Source organism: Homalodisca vitripennis, unplaced genomic scaffold, assembly GCF_021130785.1.
Source record: "Homalodisca vitripennis isolate AUS2020 unplaced genomic scaffold, UT_GWSS_2.1 ScUCBcl_1419;HRSCAF=5010, whole genome shotgun sequence".
Classification (NCBI taxonomy): domain Eukaryota; kingdom Metazoa; phylum Arthropoda; class Insecta; order Hemiptera; family Cicadellidae; genus Homalodisca; species Homalodisca vitripennis.
The window spans coordinates 53020-74693 of record NW_025777533.1 but is presented as its reverse complement, the minus strand read 5'-3'; the positions used below and the strand labels follow the sequence as shown (position 1 = coordinate 74693).

The 21674-nt window shown below is 34.6% G+C and overlaps 1 protein-coding gene across 1 annotated transcript in view; it reads left to right on the top strand.

Annotated features, from left to right (window-relative positions):
• Positions 1-21124, top strand: part of LOC124371427 (integral membrane protein 2B-like) — a 30936-nt gene extending 9812 nt beyond the window's left edge. The window contains exons 2-7 of the mRNA XM_046829758.1: positions 6372-6572; positions 7575-7664; positions 9108-9251; positions 9638-9752; positions 17931-18077; positions 20631-21124. Coding sequence (XP_046685714.1) covers positions 6372-6572; positions 7575-7664; positions 9108-9251; positions 9638-9752; positions 17931-18077; positions 20631-20758 — 825 coding nt within the window. The 3' untranslated portion in view covers positions 20759-21124. The remainder of the gene's footprint in view (positions 1-6371; positions 6573-7574; positions 7665-9107; positions 9252-9637; positions 9753-17930; positions 18078-20630) is intronic.
• The last annotated feature ends 550 nt before the right edge of the window (positions 21125-21674 follow it).

The following is a 21674-nucleotide window of genomic DNA, read 5'->3' as shown; positions in this document are numbered from 1 at the left end:
ATTGGTATTTTAACTGGTACTTGGGGATACCTTGTAACCAGATCAATATAAAAATGGCTACAGATAATGATCTATGTGACATTTTTACAGTATGTATGATTTAAACAGCTAGAAGGAGTGACATGTTTTATTACTCATAAAGGATTTTATTCTATTAAGCAATATGTTGCTCATGTTTACTCAGAAACATTTAATTTTCCAAAAGTCATCAATTATTTTAAAACAAGTGATTTCCCTAAAGTCATAGTTACATAAATACACGCTGTAAAAATTAATTTTAACTTTAGTAATTTACTTTGGGTCTAGTTTTATAACGAATGAAATTCCTACTTTAAATGGTTAAAATTCCTTGTAAAATTACCTGAAAAATTTGTATTTTTTCTGTATTCAGGAAAATGATCTTAAATGGCTGACACTCTAAAATAGAAAAGATAAACCTCCAAAATCCTAAAACAACAAAATACGATAATGTACTAGGTGAATTTGTAGTCTACGTATCTTTGATGTCAAAACGATGTATGGGTTCGCTTTGAGCTTCTTGTCACAGACATTTTTGGATCTCTTCAGACGAATATGACTATAGATCAATGAGTCAAGTCTGAGACAGTGTCAGATTCCAGACAATGCAATAAGAGGAAGGTAAACTGGAGCTAAACTCAATGTTGAAATCGCTGGAAAGTTGGAACCTCACTTACAAAACATTTATTGAACACATTTTTGAATGACAACAAGTATTTGGTTCTTGTTCTAATTCTAAAATTTATTTGATTTCCATGGTTGAATTTTAACGTAACATAAAGGCCTATAATTAGCTGATAGAATCCGGCATGATTTGCAGTGCAACATTGTAATGATATTTAATCCTCTAATTGCTGGTAATTTTTCTTGAAGCGCTAAATATGGTTTAAGTGGGATTATAACTCTTAAAAGCTATTATTATAGTTACTTAGTTGTAAATAATTTCCAAAATATAAAATAACACAAACAAATGGTTTTTTTAATAGGAAAGACAAAACATGAAAACTGTGTGTTTTGGGTCTGGTATTCTTAAACAAGAATACACTTCTAACGAAACCAACTATCGCCAATTTAAGGTGGGCTCTCCCGCCATCTTTACTACAGACAAGTGACTCTCATAAGTATACACGACTGCAAAAATCCCTAATGTAAGGCACGGGAATTGAACCCGTGACTCCTAGAACAATTCCTGCACACAAGAGTAACAGCTCAAAATTGTTTAAGCTTCTTCACCATTACGGGCATTAAGCACATGGTACCAATATTCCCCAGCTAGATCAGGGATATTTTTACATATGCAAACTTTTGAATTTGAATTTATGGAGGTCTTAGAAGTATTGGTTATTCGAGGTGCTGGTAAAGGGAGTCTTCTGATACCTTAGAAGAGTAGTTCTTCTTCAAAACATGCATTGTCAGAATTTAGATCTAGGCTATTGATGTTAACATCACTCTATCACTTAGGATTTTGATTCAGCTTGCACAAAGTTGATATATTAGACATTATTTTCAATGGCTTGTTTTATTGGTCTACCAGGTGGTCGATAGATACCAAGCACGAATAAAGAATTATTCTTCATGCTAAATCTTCCCAATGCAGCTTCACACAACAATTCCACACAGTAGTCAGATACATTAACTTGATCTGCATTTAAGTCTGATTATGATTCTATATAAATTGCAACTCCTCCCAGTCGATTGTCTTCTCTAGCTACCAGGGTGTAGCCATCAATTTTCTTTAGTGCTAAGTTGTTAGAGTTTAAGCTGTGTTCTGTCAAAATGATGGTGATGGGTTTTAGGGTACTAAGTAAGTGGTCTAGCCTTTCTAGCTTTTTCTTGGTAAACCCCGTGTGTTTTGGTGGAAGTATTCTGAGATTTTTTGTGATAGTGACCTGATGGAGATTTTTATTTGGGCCAGGAGTTTTTAGTTTTCTTTTTTTTTTTACATAGTGTGCTGGCAATTGAGTATGATCCTGGTTTAGTATTGATTTTTTTGTAGTGTGTGCTCCAAAATTCACTCTTCTTTAGCTTTTTTCCTTGCTCATTTATTGGAGGAATCTTTGAGCAGTTGTTCAGTTTATTATTAAAGGATGTTCGACTGGCTCCTTCTATGTCATTATTGGATGATGTTTCATACTGAGGTCCTATGGTAAAAGATGCGGGCGGACACATTTTTTCAAAAGAGGTGTGACTGGCTCCACCTATGTCATCATTGGATGATACATGTTTTAGAACAACGGTTCATTCAGGCTTCGGTGAATCTGAGGTTCAGTGGTAACTACGTTACAATTACCTGTGTCCTGTAATAGGTTGGATGGGTGGTGTGTGTTTACTTTTCCCATATCTGCTTTGCATGTAAGTAGCTGCGCCTAGAGGCTGTCATCAGAATGGAAGTTGGCACTACGATCTCTTTAGTTTGAACGTAGAAATGGTGATCTCTAGAAGTTATATGTTTTCAAATCTCTTTATTTAGCATTATGGGGTTTTCTTTTTCCACTTGCAATGATTGTATTTCACCTTCAGCATCAAGTTTACTAACTTTCAATGCTTCATTGGAAGTTTTGGCTTTTCACTTCATTTTCTTTTAGTGATTGGTCTTGTAGATTGGGCGTATTCTCAGTTATTGCTGAGACTTTTCTATATTCAACATTGGTATTTTGAAATGTTGAATTAGCAAGATTCAGTTTACTGTCATTGTTAAGTAGATTTTTTCACTTTTTCTATAAGAATTTTGATATTGTATTCACAGTCAATTTTTCCCTTTGTGCATATCATTAAACTTAATGATCAATATTTATTTGGTTTTTAGTTTATTCTGTAGATGTGAAATTTCCAAGTTTCTTTATTTTTTAGATTTACAATGTGTTGTGAAAGGGTTTCAATTTTGTTTACAGATTCTTTTAGTCTGTCTTGTAATTCTGAGTGAGGTGTGCCATATTTAATTGTAAGATCACTTATTTCATTCTTTAGTAGACTTTTTATTTAGAAGGAGGCTGCTACAGCAAGAGTTAAGGACATCTCTAAAACTTTGTTTGTTGACAGCTCTACAACTTTGTCTTTTAGGATATTTTCTCTGATTTTATAAGACAAATACGAGTGGTCATGTAACAAAGCTTCTTGTGCTTCAGCCAGAACACTTTCAAAGGCAGGATTCAATATTTTGTGTTAAGTATCATTCATCTGATTGGTGGTTTTAAAAGGTGTGATGTCTTTTTTAGTCCTTCTCAATAAATATGGAACAATATGGGGGTAGATGTATTGCCTGGAGTCTTTTTGAATACACGAAGGTTCCAAAAGGTAAAAGTAGAAGAGTTTGGAAACATCATACTCTTACTGGAGAATAAGTTAGGTTGGACACCCTCAAGGTTCTATTCTGGTGAACATTTTAAAACAAATACACTCCTAATAAAGGAAATAGTAGAATGAGGTAGATGATGTATGGCTGGATGAATGGTTGCTGTACCTCTAGTCTTAACAGGTTTTTATCTCTACTAAACAATTATTTAATTAGTATTATCATAAAAATTCCTGATGTACGATCTGTATAAAAAGTGTAAATAAAACATCACTAATGGCTAAAACTAAAACACAATAACGCAGAAGACTGTGACCAACCAAACAAAACTCTTTTGTTTACAAACAGCTGTTTTAGCTGCGCACCTGATGCAAACAAAATAACAGCTGAAAAAACTAATTAAGACTGGAAACCAACCTTAGAGCTAAAAATAAGTCAAATACCACTAAAAATAAATTAGAACTTGTAAGCTTTCACTTAATATGTCATTAAATGGTCTGTCACCGGTAATAATAATTTTTTATCTATTCTAACCAGTGAATACAAATCAGCCATAAAGTGGTCAATTTGTGGTCAGTAAACAACTGGGTCAACTAGAAATGGTCCTAGGGTCAAACATTGCTATTTGAAAAACTTCAGTTCTGGCTTAATCCTTGGAGAGGAATTTTTACATCTTTCTAATGACTTATGGTTGAAATACAATTTTTAATTTCTAAACAGTTTAGGGTTTTAGTATTCCTGTAGAAGTTATTGCAATTTGTGAAAAGGTTGCTCCAAATGATTAATTAGATTATTTTTTTATTTTGTAATTTTGATAAAAGTTTTTTGTTTTTGCACCACATATTGCATCATTCTTCTAATAATTCAATAGTAATGGAACAATCAAGCTTATACATTGAGTCAAGGTCTGTGAGCTCATACAGCTGCAGAGATACGTTATCTTAACAACCTGGTGAGCTGATAAGTTATCCACTAATGCTTGCAAGACAGGGTACTGAATGTGCTTGGATATGAGTGGTAAAACTACATGCTCATTTACGTTCTGTTTGTGTTTTGCTATCATAACTTGTAATAAAATATATCCCGATCTTTCCTCCACACTACTTTTAGCGGATAATTTGAAAAATCGGTATAAAGTAATTTAGCTAAGAAACAGTACAATTTATTGTGTTCAGTTAAATTGTTAACGTAATTTCTTTCAATGTACAAGGCATTTCCTTATTGAAATTAAGAAAAGCACACATTTCAATAAAGAATTTGAAACCACTTTTGAATTATAGCTATATAAAGCCTAAAAAAACAGTACAAATTGCTTGGATGGCAGTTCTTTAAATAATTATTACAACTCATAATGAAGGTAACCTTATGGAAATTTTGAGACAAATTCTTTTTCAAAATTGGTTTTAAAATTTTAATCTAAAAATTTCCAAAACATGTACTTGGGAAATTGTTTAGAAAATCCTATTCAAATTTCCTCTATATTATGTGCTGTACCATTGTTAACCAATACACCAAGTTTGAATTGAAATTCAAATGCGCTCACATTCAAAAAATATTTTTCCAATTTTTTGTTTTGGCTAAATGCTTGAAATAACTCTGAGGAAGGCATCAATCAATATACAAGATTTGAAAAAGTCCTGGACTGGTTTAGCATCCCCTTTACAGAGTTAAAACTGCACATCAGCATAGAGCATCTACTTTTTGATTGCCCTTTAGTCACTCAGGGAGACAGCACACTTGGAGAGAGTGAAATCTTGAATTTATATAAGACACTCTGTGCTTACACAGACTTTGCACCTTGAGATGACCAAACTGCATGTACAGAGATTGGGCTTGATGAAATGATTATGTTATTAGCTCAAATGTTGTTTGTTGTTCAAGCCAAGGCCAGTCTCAATGAGTAACAGTGGCGTAGATGAAAATTATGTTTGGGGGGCCCCTGGGGGAAGGAATACCTTCCCAGCATAAAAGAGGTTCGGGGGGCACTCCCCCGGGAAATTTTTTAGACAATAAAAATAGTCACTTTAGCTATTTAAAAAGTTTTGTAGCTATTATTACATTGAAATTTTTAGTGGTCTGACAATTTATATGTGATATTTTAAAAGATTTGTTGACCTGTTGTAGTAAGGTTTGTCATTCAGCAGGTTACCTTATTTATTCAATGTAATTTATGAAAACATTCTATACCTCATCAGTATTTTTTTCAAACATTGATTATCTTTTTCGTATGTGAATCTGATACAAACTAATGAGATGAAGAGTATGCACTTTTGTTGTTGTCTGAAGAAGCACAGCAGTTGTATGAACCCCTAATAGTATTTTTGCTAAACCAATAGGCCTAAATGAACATTTCATTGTTTTCTTCGTCTATTTTGATGTTATCTAGGCTATACAGTGTTCAAATATAAGACCTATCTTTTGAGTGAAAATTTTGAAATTAATCACAAAAAACTGTGAGTATTTCTGCCAAGAAATTCAGTGAGAATTATTATTACATTCACAGTTGTTAAAACATTTAAATTACCATTTTGGCTCCACATGAATTCCATTGACATGCTCAAGATGAGTATATCACGTGTTTTATAACCAATCGCAAGAACTCACAAAAACCTTCATAATACTCATTACAAAGTCTTTGTAAATATTGGATGCTGATACTTGAAATATACACAATAGTTTAAAATATTTGGCAAAATAGTGGTGTAAATTTGTAAAAAACTGTGATGCTGTTAATGATAATTCTCATTACATTTAGTTCTCTTTGGATTTGAAAATTTAACAAGTACATAGAATGTAAATGTATAACAGTCACAAAGAATTTCAGAAGCTATTGCAGTTCGTTTTACTAATTGTAAGCCATTTAATTTCATCCAGTTTATAAATTTGGAATTATTAAAACAATTGGACTAGATAAAAATATTGAAAAAATAAACGGTACTGTGTAAGTGTAACAATTTATGAAAAGCAGAGTAAAATTGTTTGTGTAATGTTGGAATATTGTTAATATATTAATGTTCCCAAAATATCACCTTGAAATGCACTGAAATGAGAGATTTTACAGCCCAACCAGGATGTGGAGGGTGGTGCCGAGAGAGCTGGAGACTCACTACCACCACAGGACCCTCGCTACCTGGTGTTGCGTGCACGCGCACGTCGGGCGTCCTCTGTCACTACTGCCTGTCTACTGTTGATGGCCCTTCTTGTCATGTGCTGCGGAGTCCTCGGCGGCTTCTACATGTACAAGCAGTTCGCCCACTCCCAGGTGACTTGCTAGATAAGTTTACTAAGTATTTTGAAGTTCACAGAAGATATTGATATTTTCCTTTGTGAATTAAGTGGGGGTGCAAATCAACTTATTATACCATCTTCAAAAGACAGAACCGTCAGATGTGGGAAAGAAAGAGTGAGAGAAAAAATCTCTTTCATTATGAATCGTATAAAGTTCATGTTTTATACCTTTAGAACTTCCAAGCGATTTAGAAGAAATTTGATCTTTCCTTCCGGCATTTACAATCTTTCAGAACAGCTTTTTAGGGGATTCAAGTCTCTACAGCATTAACAGATGGTCTTTTCATCATGCCTCCATGTTTAATTAACTTAATATTTGTCCCCAAATTTTTACATTGTCTACAAGATTGTCAAGAGGTGTTAACATTTATTTTTCCGTTTTTATCAATTGCAGTGTCAGTGTACTATTTGCTTCTCAGCTGTTTTTGGTACGTGAAATATGCATTCAGAACCAGCCAAGTATTCAGAATTATCTAGTTGTCATTAAAAAGCAAATTTGGATAAACATATTTTGCAGATAAATAGTAATAACCAATATATTTTCAATAATATTTTGTATTTTAATTTATGTACGTGTTCCCCCATATAATGAGTTTCATTTAAGTTAAACAGATAACAAACAATAAATATAGATTATAAATTTTTAGTCAAGAAAGGTTCATTTTCCATAAATAAACTTCTGATATCTTGGGCTGTAATTTGTGAAAATTATTTGTTACTGTCATATTCTTTTTACTGTTAACGTCAAAATAGATTTTTTTGACGAAACCATTGTTGGCAGAATATAGTTGAGAAAGGTAGAAGATTAATAAAGGCTGATTTATCAACATAATAACTAACAAGAGTTTCATATTACATGAGTTTATAAACACAAAGAAAATTATTTGTCTTAGCTGTATAAAAGTAAGTTAATTGAAGTTTAGTAAAGTAAAATTTAGTATGGAGTAGGCTCAGCTAATTTGTGCAAATGTTGCAGATGCATCGACTTCGAGGCTGGTGCCGAATCCCATATGGACAAGGTGAACAGGGCGCTCTCTTTGGGGACTACGGCAAGTTCATCCCTGAGGTGAGCATTGTTAACAATATTTTCTGAAGTGAGCATTGTTAACAATATTTTATGTATAATGTTTGGTAGAATTTGCTGTCTATTTGCCTACAGTTGTGAAGAAAGTAATTGATTGATTCACATACTAAATTTGGGCAACAATCGATTCCTTATTCTGTTAAATATTAATAATTCTTAATTTTCCAACAATTTTTATTAAATTTGAGTGTTACTTATTCACCAGATCTGTGTGATGTGCATATATGTTTTAAAACCTTGTGGAAACAAGCACTGTACTAGTTGCTGTTCAATAAAGTTTATCAATGCTTTCAGTTAACACTTTGAAAGTATTTATAATTTTAGTATTTGTTGTTGCTTTTTGTTCACTGATCGCTTTCTAAATGTTAATTCTGTATTGTTTTTCTACTCGGTTTCTTCACTGATACAAATTTTTAAATTGCTACAGAGTTTATTAGGTGATATACAGTTAATCTTGTGTAAGGTTGGGTGAACTTTCCTTATATGGGGTGTTCATAATTTTATTGTAGCGAATACTGAGGACTTTCTATGATATATTAGAAGTTAGCACTAAAACCTTTACATTTATTCTGTATATATTTTGATTAATGTTTGTCAAAAAACAGTACATAGATAAGAAAAATAAGGAAATTGGTGGTTATGTAGACATTTCAGTTGAAGTTTGTGTCAGAAATTGACAGTAAACAAACAAGCAATCGCTAAAACGTGTTTTTGTTATACTTTCCTGTATGGAAACTCTTAGATAGGCTAATCAAAGTAACAAATGTAGTTATGTAAGTAATATTTTAGTGTAAGATTGTATTTTCTGTTTCTTTGTGTATCGCCGTATCTATTTAAGATGTTACCTGTTTTGATGATTGCTAAAACATATTATGTCATACTTTTTGTTTTTGTATATAAATATAAAAATTGAGTTTTTATGTAAATTTATTTCATTATGGTAAGGAGTGATTAGAAATTGGTTTTTTACCTCAATTTAATAAAACATATTATTAGTATTAAAAATATAAACTTGTATAATATGTTTTCAAGTTTGAGACATACTCATATATTCAGGAATCCCTTTTTATAATGTAACAAATAAAAAAATAAGTTTTGTAGTTCTTAAAATACAGTATAGGCATTTATATTTGGACTCTGTATCCCTTTTAAATGTTGTGGTTTCTTTGGCTTAGTTTTTGGTGTTATTAGGCAGTTTTAAAAGGTTGAACTACCGGTACACAAAGTTTATTCTGTTCTACTTCACTTGGGGTGAAAAGTAGATGTTTCAGATGATGAGACTTACCCAATTAAAAATGTTCCATTGTTAGTACAAATCTTTATTAGAGACATCAATCAAGTAATAACGGGTCTCTACCAATGGTAAGACAGAAAAATATGCGTGAAATAAGAATTGAAATCAAACTGAAGTGTTTGTGTTCTCAGTTTCCAGAGGTTCAAAACTCCAAGGCTGATCAATTCATGAGAGAAGAATTCGACATCGATGGAGACTCGTACAGCTACGAGAAGATCTTCGTCCCCACCTTCAACGGCGGCAGGAGCAGCCGATTCATCCACGATTTCAATGCAGTACGTTTTATGTGATCACTTTTTCCAGATTGATGTTTAACCTTTTTAATCCTTCTTTTACTTGATAGATATTTTTATTTAAGCCATAGAAATATTTTTAAAATTCCAGCACAATTTAGACTATTTTATTGAACTTTGTTAAAGAAATACTTTATTTGTATTTTATCTAAATATAATTGATTGTTGTAGCAAAAAAAAAAAAACATCAACAATATGTAGGTCAAACAAATTTGATAGTAGTTATTTTTTTAAAATATTTATAACTGCATATTTAAAAGATCTTGTTTTCTTTTTGATAAAGGTGTATAATGGTTTCTTTAAAATATTTAAATTTAGAAACCACCACCTATCATTACATGGGTGAACTTTATATAATGATGTTGCAGAACAAGACTGGTATCATTGATGTTGAAGCCCGCCGTTGTTACGTGATGCCTCTGAACCGCAGCCAGGTGCTTCCGCCACGCGACCTCATCGACCTTGTGCGCAAGATGTGGCAGGGTGAGTCATATTCTGTTTGAAAGTAATTGGAGAAGATTAAGTTTTATGTATGTCATCCGAGAGGTGACACTCTTTGATTGTGAAAGTGTCTGAGTTAAATGATCTAAAATATCTTCACCGTGTAACATGTGAGAGTAAAATAATTTGTTTAACAACCCCAAATGTGGAATCAAACAGAGGAATCATCTGTTCGTGTTCTTTGTGTTTGCAACGGAACAAGTATATATGGCAAGTGTATCTAATTGAGTTTATGCAATTAATGCATTGATTCGTGGCAGGTAAGCTTCCTAGTTTTGCGAGACCTTACTGGATTTTTATGTAATATAATGTTCATAGTGGTTGCGTAAAAATGTGCTACTGATGTAATATTATGGACTGTTTTATTGTTCTTGTTTTATTCTGTCGTCTGCCATAATATTGCACAAGAAGCATTTCTGTGACAACCACACGTCACGAAAGTAGTTCTAGGCATTTTCTACTAAATGTCAGCACTTCCTTGGTCCTCTGTCATTACTGTTTTACCTTGGTGAGTTCGCTATAGTCGCTGATTGCGAACTTCTACCGTGTATTTTTCTTGCATGTCTTTAAGTATTTGTTTGCGTGATTATGACATGGACACAGATAGTGAATAGGAATTAGTGGAAGATATATAAAAAATTTGAAAAAGTCACTAAAATAAACTTTTTTCCGTGAACAAGTATATATTTATGTACTACAAACCTATCTCTGTAAAACAAAGTAAAAAATTCAGCAAAGCTCATTTCTACTTTGCTACCTTTTTATTGATAATTGTTGCACTGTATACATGTTTTTGAGTCGTCTTTCGTAACATCAAAATATGTTATACACTTGAGTACTTAATCCATAACTCCAGGATCAAGTCTTCGGAGAATTTCATTGAGTATGACTTTTTAGTTTGACGATGTTCTGTATTATCATTGAGTTTCGTTCAATGTTGTCCAGGCACTACCAACACAGGACGATTCATGATCAGTACTACGTTTCAGGTACATGTTTCAGTCAGAATTTAGCAAACTGTCATGATTAAATGGTATGGATGAGTGAATACCATACCTCCTTTTTGGCATTGGTGGAAACCAAATGGTCACCTACAAACTGTTTGTTGACTGCATTTTCAAAACACTACTTTTCATACTAAACTTGTGCACAAACCTTAACTGGAACAACCGTAAGTCTACTCACCAATTTCTAAACTCCACCAAGAAACTTAAATTTACAACAAAAACTTAAGAAAAGTAAAAGCTGACCTACTTCACAATGGCAGCATATTAATAACTTTTTATCATTTTTATAAAGAACTTCTCAAGAATTCACTAAGTAAAATATTAACTCAATCAAAAAGTTCTTAGTAGTTTGAGTTGTTAATAAAAAATGACAAGTCTAATTTATAATTCAAATTAACCTAAATGACCAACAAGTGACGTGACAAGAATTGGCCAACTCACTAGTATTGAGTCTCCAACTCATCACCACCTGTGACAGTTGCTAGTGTGTCAACTCGGACTGGGAGCAGTAACCCGCTGCTGCTGAGTCTGCAGTCCCACAACTGACCTCACACACTGGTCAACACTGCTGTATACTACCATCTCACTCTCAATGCTTGTCTAGATTATTCTACTTGACACGGTACTTGATTAAACCTGACAATCAAATAAAATTATACATTCCTTCTGACACACTTCTACTTTGAAGAACTGACTCCCTGTTAAATAATTTGCCTCTCACAAACTCTTTTACATTACACCAACCTGAATAAATATTTATCACTTTATTAACCCAGTCTTAACTTGACTGAGATTTGAAATGCCAACAAAGTATCCTTGTGGCTCTTGTACCGTAGGAGTTAAATTCTCAGGAATAAAATGTTCTGGACCCTGCAATATGTGGTACCACCACGCTGGATGTCAGAATATACTTGGAAAAAAAACCCTTAAAAATGGACTACTACAGAAATTAATGTGTGGAAATGCAGTAACTGTAAAAAATTAGATTAAGTAACCTCAAATTTTGACACTACGGCCAATGAAGCAGGCACTCATCAATCTTACTTCCTTGCAGATAAGCAACTACCAAGCACTTCCCACATCCTTGACCATAAAACTGACCACACCTCAAACAAACCAGTCATTAAGAATGAATTCACTTCCTTGACACAAGTAACAATTGATGAAGTTCAAGGAAAAATTAAAAACTTGGAAGATGATGACCTTGAAACTTCACTTACCTTAGCTGCTGAGGTAGGAAATGCCTTGCTGGCCGAAAATGGAAAACTAAAACAAGACCTAAATAATTTAAAACTCAAAAATGTCCAACTACCACAACATATCACAGACCTAAAAAATACAGTGAAATTGAATATGAAATGAAAATTGAAGATTTGGAAAATGAGAAAGACGCACTAATCAATAGAAATTTGGTCTTAACTGAAACTCTAAATCAAATTGAACATCAGCTCATCAAAGAGAAACAATTTCAAATAGAATTAGTCAAAACTTTTGAGGAGCAGGACCGGGAGAAGGAACAAATTGTTTTAAATTATGAAAAAGAAATTAAAAAACTTCAAGATGAACTTAAAAAACAGAAAACTAATTATATTGATCAAGTTTATCCAAAACAAGCCTTAACAACTGTAAAACACTCAGGAACACAGACCGATACTTCAGAGTCCAGCACCATATCACTCATGACTACACCCCTCCTTCTTGAGCTGACAAAAATGAAGGTCCGCCAAAACCACATAGAACACCATTTCAACTCTTTTCAAGAACAACTGCATGATATAAAAATTAACCCAGCGGCAGTGACCCCCGCTACTACAAAAAGGCTGAGTTATAGTTACTGCAATTCCCCCAAAGTCACAAAAAAGAATGCAAGCCGAGGAAAAAAATCATTTCAGTGTATCTCTGCAAGAAGTAAAAGCTCAAGCAATCGCACATCATAATGACAAGAAAGAGAAAGAAACTAAAGGGTCATACAATCACTCCACGGGGAGGGTCCATAAAATCCAAATCACTACCGCAATTTCATCTACAACGGCAGTTGTCACATCTCCGCCAATCTCTGCGAAACTTCGAGATCCCAGTGAATGCATAGAAGAGTTTTTCAACAAACACATAGAACACTACAAAATAATAAACAAAAAATACTAGAAGGGACAACTAATTCAAAGAGGCAACTCATGTTCGATTTTGGATATTTCGAAACACATTTGAGCAACAACACTCGAAACACGACACTCTGAGCAACAACCAGGAAACTCAAACATCAAATTTGCAAATATCTTCGGATGATATGACACTTAATGCCAACATAGCATATGCCACAGACAACTCTACTGATGGAGAGACATCTGCCACAGAAACAACAGCTAACACCAACACAAAAGTAATTTTTTAGGCCTGCGACACAGAAAAGAAAAGAAATTCAAAACAAGGACTTTCTGGAACACGACTTATCAAATAAAAAAACAACACAGAGACTTATAATCTTCCAACAGAACATAGACAGAGTAAGCAATAAAATCGAAAGACTAGAACACTTATTGTATACAAAACCAGCTGACATAGTGGTCCTAACTGAGCACGGACTAAAGCAACAAACCATTAGTCACTTAAGGCTCAGTAATTTTAGTAGTGTGTGTGTGCATACGGTAGAACAGAACATATCAAAGGGGGTGTTGCTATATATAAACACAATAAGCTAGCCAACAAAACTACCTCTCTTAACCTGGAAAAATACAGTGTAGAAATGGTATGTGAGGTAACTGGAATAACAATAAAAATAAGCAATAAAATAGACTTATACTGGGCTATTATAGACCACCAAATGCCAATATTGAGACAACACTCCAAGTTTTAGATGACACTATAACAGAAGTACATACAAACAACTCCTACATCATTGTCACAGGAGATATCAACATTGATAACCTTACCAATAACAGAGAACAAGCTTCACTAAATGGACTGTTGGCCTTACATGACCTTAGGAGACTTGCCCTGCCACTAACGAGAGTCACAGCCACCTCTAACTCCTCTATTGACATTATCTGCACTAACCTCCCTCCAGGTAAACTAAATGTAGAAGTCTGTAACACTGGTCTAGCAGATCATACCGGTCAATACTGCACAGCTAGTCTTCCTAAAATACTTGACAACTCAACATCTTCAACATATAGGGATACAAACCCAAGAAACCTAAACAACCTACAACACCTCTTAGCCACAGAAACTTGGGAAAATGTGACACAATCAAACGACACTGATGATGCTTATGACAATTTCCTTATCACCTTTACTAGGGCCTTAGATGTTGCCTGTCCGTTCAAAACCAAGAAACAACATCACTCTAAAAGGAATACATACCACAACGAAGAAGCCTTGATCTTACGAAAAGAATTTATTAAAGCGCAGGACAAGTTCAATCTCACAGGAAGAATAGAAGATAAGCCTGACACAAACCGGAAGAAGAAAGCTTATGATCTAAAACTCAGAGACCTTAGGAAGGAGGCCAATGCAGACTATATAAATCAAGCTAACAATAAAACCAAAGCAATCTGGGAAATTATAAATAGAGAAAGAGCACCTAAAAACCAAACAACACCAGGCCTGACTCATTTAAAAATTGATAAAGTACAAGAAACAGTCCCAAATAAAATCGCTAACCACCTTAACACCTTCTTTGTTAATATTGCTGACAACACCCTAAAACAACAACAAATATCAAATGACAACATAGTATATATCCACTGTACAACATAGAAACCATAATGACAGAGATGACCCCTACCACAGTTATGGAGATTAAACAAACAATCCACTCACTAGCAAGTAAAACCTCCTCTGGGTTGGACGAAATGTCTTCAAAAATCATAAAATTTTGCGAGGCTGAACTCTTAAGACCAATACACCACATGACTAACCTATCCTTTATGAAGGCAGATTCCCGAAAAACCTAAAACTGGCCAAAATATATCCTAAATATAAACAAGGAAATAAAGACGAAGCAACAAACTACCGTCCCATCTCATTACTACCGACTGTATCTAAAGTAATAGAAAAAATCACTCTGTCTAGATTCCTCACTGCAATAGTGGACCTTGTTGAATTTATTATAGACAACCTAGAAGAAGGCAACACCATCACCAGTATCTTTCTAGACCTGAGTAAAGCTTTTGACTGTCTTGGCCATAACCTAATCCTAGCCAAACTACAATCTCTTGCCATTCAATAGTCAGCTCTAAAATGGTTTGAGAGTTACTTGAGTGAAAGATACAAAGTTGTGGAGGTCAAACAGAGAAGAAATGGAGACACCTGCACTGTCAGGACTGGAAGGCTACCAGTGACTCGAGGTGTTCCCCAAGGGCCCTAGGGCCAATCCTATATATTTTATTCACAAATGACTTGCCAACATTCTTGGAAAACTACACAAATTCTATTATGTATGCAGATGATACTGTTCTGCTATCTGCCCAAAAGGATGTTGAACAGCTGGAAATAAACTCTTACATCTCATTTAATATAGCCCAACAATATTGCAGATACAATGATCTAGTATTAAACAGCTCCAAGACTAAGCAAATCACTATAGGAACTAATAAAAACTATGTGTCCGAACTCCCTGACCTCCAAGAAGCAGAAGACATGAATTATTTAGGTATAACAATAAATAATAAGTTAACTTGGACAAATCACATTGAAAATTTATGCCTAAAGCTAAAATCATCTCTATATGCCTTTCGACGAACCCATGCAACTAGCAACCTTGAATCCACTAAAATAGCGTACTATGCGCTATTTGAAAGTCATCGTAGGTATGGAATAGCAGCATAGGGAAGCATAACAAAATTCAACCTTTCAAAAGTCCTCAAAATCCAAAAGAAATCAATACGTTTAATGGGCGACCTAGGACCTAGAGAAAGTTGTATCACTACATTTAAAGAATTGAAAATACTTACGGTAACATCCCTTTACATAATAGAAACAATATTGTATTACCAAACAAGAGACCTTCCTCGAAATGGTGGTCTCTATGAGCATAACACAAGACATGGAGTCACTGACAGTTTTGACACTAACATGGGCTTGAGGCAGGGCTGCATACTTAGTCCAACAATGTTTTCGCTGTTCATTAATGATTTGCCAGAGGTGCTAGAAGGGGGATGCAGTTTTGGAGGGACTAAAGTAAATATGCTTATGTACGCGGACGACATAGTTATAATTTCCCCCTCTCCAACAGGACTACAGCATATGATAAAAAGGTTAGAAAATTACTGCGAAAATTGGAATCTGTCTGTTAATTTGAATAAATCTAAGATTATGATGTTTAGGAAAGGGGGTAAGCTGAGCTCTGAATGTAAGTGGTGGTATAAAGGAAACAGAATCGAGGTGGTCAATAGCTATAAGTATCTAGGTATGTCGTTCACATCCGCATTATCGTGGAATCAACAATTCAAAGAAAAATCCAGATGTGCGAGAATGACAATGAACACAATGTGGGGCAATTTAATAGGTAACTCCAGGGTCCCAATCAGTGCAAAATTTAAATGTTTCGAAGCCGTTATTAGAGCAATACTTTGCTATGGAGCACAAGTCTGGGGATGTCTGGAAAGCAACGGAATAGAAAGTGTTCAAAGAGAATTTATTAAGAGACTTTTCCGGCTGCCGCACAACACACCTAATTATGCGATCCACTTAGAAGTAAATATTGAAACTATTTTCATATACACTCTGAAACTGAATCTTTCATATTTTATGAAAATTTTGTCCTGGGGTGAAGACCGCCTACCAAACATTCTAGCAAGACAAACTATCGAAGGTAAGAGCGCATGGTGCAGAAGGTGGATAGAGTTAGGTGTCAGAGTGGGAGTTGAGGTAGATTTCAGTGTGCAGGAGTTGGACATACTGCAGACACAGCTGATGAGTGTGGTAGAGGGGCTGAGGGATAGGTTTCATGCAGACTGTGTGGGCAGAGCAGGGACCTCTCGTTATCACCATCAGTACCTGACCCTTGATCTTGATCTTGGGGACAGAAGTGCAATCAGTAATAACCTTGATGTTGGTACTATTTCATGGGTTATTAAAGCTCGAGCAGAACTTGTCAGCTTAAATTACAAGCCTTGGCTGACAAATTCAATTTTTACCTGTTCTTTGTGCAACCTGCAAGAGAATGAAACAGTTTTCCACTTTGTAGCCATATGTTCTATTCTCAGGAATATTCGAAAACAACGTTAAGGAAATTGTATATTAAGTAAAAGGGAGTTTTTGGAATTTTTGAATGGGAGGGATTGGCAGGCGTTAGGGGATTATATGAAGGACGCTTGGAGGTACCGGTGGAATTTAATACAGGAATTCAATTTTTAGATTTTTCTTTTTTAGTTTCTTAATAAGTAAGGAAAACTGTGCAAACATAACGCGCTAGTTATAATGTACATAGTTACGTAGATTACGAGTTTATATTGCACTTATACATCACAGGAGAGACCATTAAGATAAGGATTCAGTCTTTACTTTTATATTCCTTTTTCTGTACTGTATCTGTATATTTGTATCAATGTAATATATTGTATTAACTGCCTTTAGGATGTAAATGTGTTTTTACTTTTTCTCTTTTACTGTACAAATTTCGTTTTGTGAAAATTTTGGTAGTTTAGCAGTTTATTTTTTACTGTATTTAATACTCCTATAGTTTAAAGCCAGCCAGCTGACGGTCATTTTGACCAATGCTGTCAAGTGTTTGAAGTTGGGTTCACTGTGGGGACCTAAATGTGTATACACAACTAAAGGGAAAATAAAGCACTTTTTCATTTCATTTCATTTCAACACAAGACATGGTCAAAACTTCCCACTATCTCTTCACAGAACAACCTTATTTGAGAAAAAACCTACCTACGCTGGGAAAAATCTCTTTAATGCTCTGCCAGAAGGAATCAAGAATAATCAAGATAATCTCAAGAAAATGAAAACAGCAATGAAGAACTGGCTACTGCAGAGAACCAGCTATACAATAGAGGAATTCTACTCTTGGAGGCAACACGATTAAGACCACTAATACTCTTTATAATCAGACTTAACAACTATGTACATCTTATTTTCATTGATGCTACTTGTAATCTTAAAGAATATCAATGAAGAATCTGTGATTTCTGGTCATGTTTAGGATACTATGATGTGGACACCGAGACGGTGAAGGAGACCATGCGTGTAGTGATACCTCCGATCACCGAGACTCGCTCCGTTGGATTGTATATAGAGCGTGAGTGTGCCGGCTTCCCCATTTACAAACTGGAGAAAATCGTATCTGGAGGTTAGTAGTTACCTTACGATTTGTGTTGATATAATGTTAAGGAACTATGTGTATTGAAACCTCTCTTAATTGAATTCATTTAGCTTGAAATGTTTCAATCTTTTTTTTTAGCATGTTGTCAATCTATCTTATAATTCATTGATAATCCTTTGTAGACACATACTCTGAAGAAAATCCTAACCATTGTACTCACCTTAGCGATCTTATAAATAAGGGTTTAGTTGATCCTAGTTTTGATCTGTTTTTCAGGCAATAACAGTTTTTATAAATACTAATCTAGATTGCATTTTGTCACTTATCAACTGTTTTGAAAAAGAAATTAAAATTGAACACACACAGAACATCAAGTTATTTCATTTTAAATAAAGTAAGCCTTCTAGATTATGATTGAAAAAATGTATTTATAAAATGAGATAAAAGTTCTTGATAGTTTATTTATTTGTTCATTATATTATTACAAATACTTGGCCTTGTCAGCACAATATGATATGTCAGTAAGGCCATGAAAGTACCCAAATCAATATTCTTTAACACATGCAATGAATTTTGGATTAAATTATTTTCTGAATAATCCTAACAAAAATAAGAGCGTAGCTATGGAAGAGGCGTGTGCTTATGATATTTCTTATAACTTGTATAGTGTTCTCTCCTGCTATCCTAATATCACTGTGTATCTCAGAACTCAGGTTTTTTATGCCAATAAGTATGTAATACAGTATTTGGTGTATCAGAATCAGAATAATCTTTATATAAATCTTAGAGATTACAAATGGAGTCAATTTTACAATTTGTTTTATTTGAAATGACAAATAAAGTAAGAAAATATGAAGGTAATGGTTACATTGTTCTCTGCATGTATTCCTCTAGTGTATAGAATGGGTGGGTCCTTAGCCATTCCTGCAGTGCCAATTTCAAGGGTTTCCCCTTCTTCAATTGCGGCTCTGGTGGTAGATGGTTGTAAAGTTTCCTCCCATTGTATGACGGCTTTCTTTTATACAGTTGAAGGGGGTATATATCTCTGTTTCTGGGTAGTTCTGCTGCATCCGCATGCAGTATATTAGCTCGTGGATGTAGATTGCAACAACTGTGAGAATACCCAGATTCTTATACGTTTCTCTACAACTTTCCATCCTTCCAAGTCCAGCTAGAATCCTTATGGCCTTCTTTTGTAAAATAAGTATTCTTTGCAGATTTGTTGCTGATTTTTTTCCCCCCCATACAGCTATTCCATTTCCATACTTCAGGTGAGTTTCGAATAGTGAGAAATATGCCGTTTTTTGCTGTTTCTGTGCCGCTGATAGATTTGATTTGCTTAATGACATATATGCTTGTGTTAAGTTTGTGGGTAAGATGGTCAAGTTGTGGGGTCCAGGCCTTTTTTCGTCTAGTATTATACCTAAGAATGAGGCTTGTGTTTCCATTCCTATGTCAGGGATCACTGGAACATCAACTGCTCTTCTCCCAAATCCCAACTGGCTGGTTTTTGAGAGATTGACCACAAGATCATTTCCGGAGCAATATTCATATGCTGTGTTGAGGGCGATATAGGAGCTCACTGCAAGCCTATCCGTTGTTGTCTCCCGTAACAGGAGGGTGGTATCGTCTGCATACATGAGAGGAGTACAAAGACCTCTTAAGTGGTGAGGCATGTCATTTATAAATAAAATAAATAAGGCTGGTCCTAACACAGACCCTTGCGGCACACCTCGTTGTACTGGTAGGGGAAAGGACTTAACTTCTCTTGTGATTCCTTTGGTTGTGTGTTTGAGTTCTACCAATTGTTTTCTGTCCTGTAGATAGCTTTTGAACCATTTTTTTGCTCTGTTGGTCACGCCCAAGTGTTCCAGCTTCTTAATTATTCGTTCATGGCTGAGGCAATCAAAAGCCTTGCTTAAGTCCAGCAGAATAGCTGTTGTCAGACTGCCTTCTTCTAAGCTGTCAATAATGTACTCAACCAGTGTAATCATTGCTGTAGAAGTTGATTTGCCTTTTGTGAAACCATGCTGGTTGTCTGACAGTAGGTTATTTTCTATACAAAGAGTTAAGTGTCTCTTGAGGACTATTTTTTCACACACTTTTGATATGGTTGAAATAAGCGACATGGGTCTATAATTCTCTACTGCAGTGTTATCTCCTTTCTTGAATTTGGGATAAACCTTGGACAATTTCATACCTGATGGGAAGATGCCTTCTCTGAATGATTGATTGAATATGGATGTAAGAGGTATAACTAGTTCATTTGAACAATATTTTATGATTGAATATGGATGTAAGAGGTATAACTAGTTCATCTGAACAATATTTTAGGATTTTAGAGGATATTTCATCAATACCAGCAGAATTTTTAGATTTTAGACTGTCTATAGTTGTTCTCACTTCATTTAATTCTGTATCAGGAATAGCAATTAAGTGTGAAAATACAGGTTTATTTGTTATGTTGAGCTCTTTCTTTTCGTTGTCAGGAATTTGGTGTAAATATCGGTAGGTTCTTTAGTTGTAACAGGGTTATAGTTTCTAAGAATGTTTTATATTAACAATCACAATTATTGCCAGTTTTCAAGAGGAGCATCGATGAGACATCCCCCGTCACCTTCACCCACTTCTCCGGAAAATACCTGAAACTTTCCATCGTGAACGAGGACGAACTGAAGGACTTTGAGCGCGAGCACAGCCACACATAGGAGAGTCATCCGGAGCCATAACATATATGTTTATGTAAATTCAAGTTAACTTTGTAATTGTACTCGAGTTTTAACCACCTATTTCGCATTTCAATGTGCTACTTACAGGTAGATAACTTTATACACGACAAAATATCACCATCAACCATTTAAAATTTTTAAGGTTTATTGTCCTTGTTCGAAATACATTTGTCTTTTTAAGCTTAAGTTTTATTTTTTATAATTTATTAACGTATTTAAGATAGCGTAGTCGGTGTATTTGTTGAGATGAGTATATTATTAGGCAACAAGTAAGCATAAATATATGTGTATGATTGATGTACTGAATAAAATATTTGTAATGCAATAAATGTTAATCGTAAGACATTTCGAGAAGTCATTTAAAAACCCAGTTAACCCTCCTGTTCCCAGTTTAGGCATATCAATTAATAATTTTAGTACACTTTATGGATTTAATTAATTTTGAATCCTTTCAAATCCAGCACTGAGACATTAGGTGAAGTGAGTAAAAAAAGTAGTAGCATTTTCTTAAAACGAAGTGAATAGACAACTGTTACCATTATGGAGTAAGGCCATCCAGAACAGATGGTAGTTGTTAGTTTTACATCTGTTACGGACTCCTGATTCTCCAAGATGGGTGATGAGATGCAAGGCTACTTTGGTATTATCTCGGACCATTTTTTGTTACAGATGACCTAAAACAATTATATTATACCTCCCAGAAGGAAGCAATTTCAGCAAGAAGTAGGCCACTACGGCCCTATCTACTTCTTGTTATTACGCGATACAAGCAGGTTAAGATTAGGATTTCATAAAATATAGTAGTACCAAATTTAAAGAGCTTGAATTTGGGTACTATCTCGAGAGATGTTTTTCTTTCGCCAGAAGTACGGGATGCCTGTGTGTCTCCTGTAAC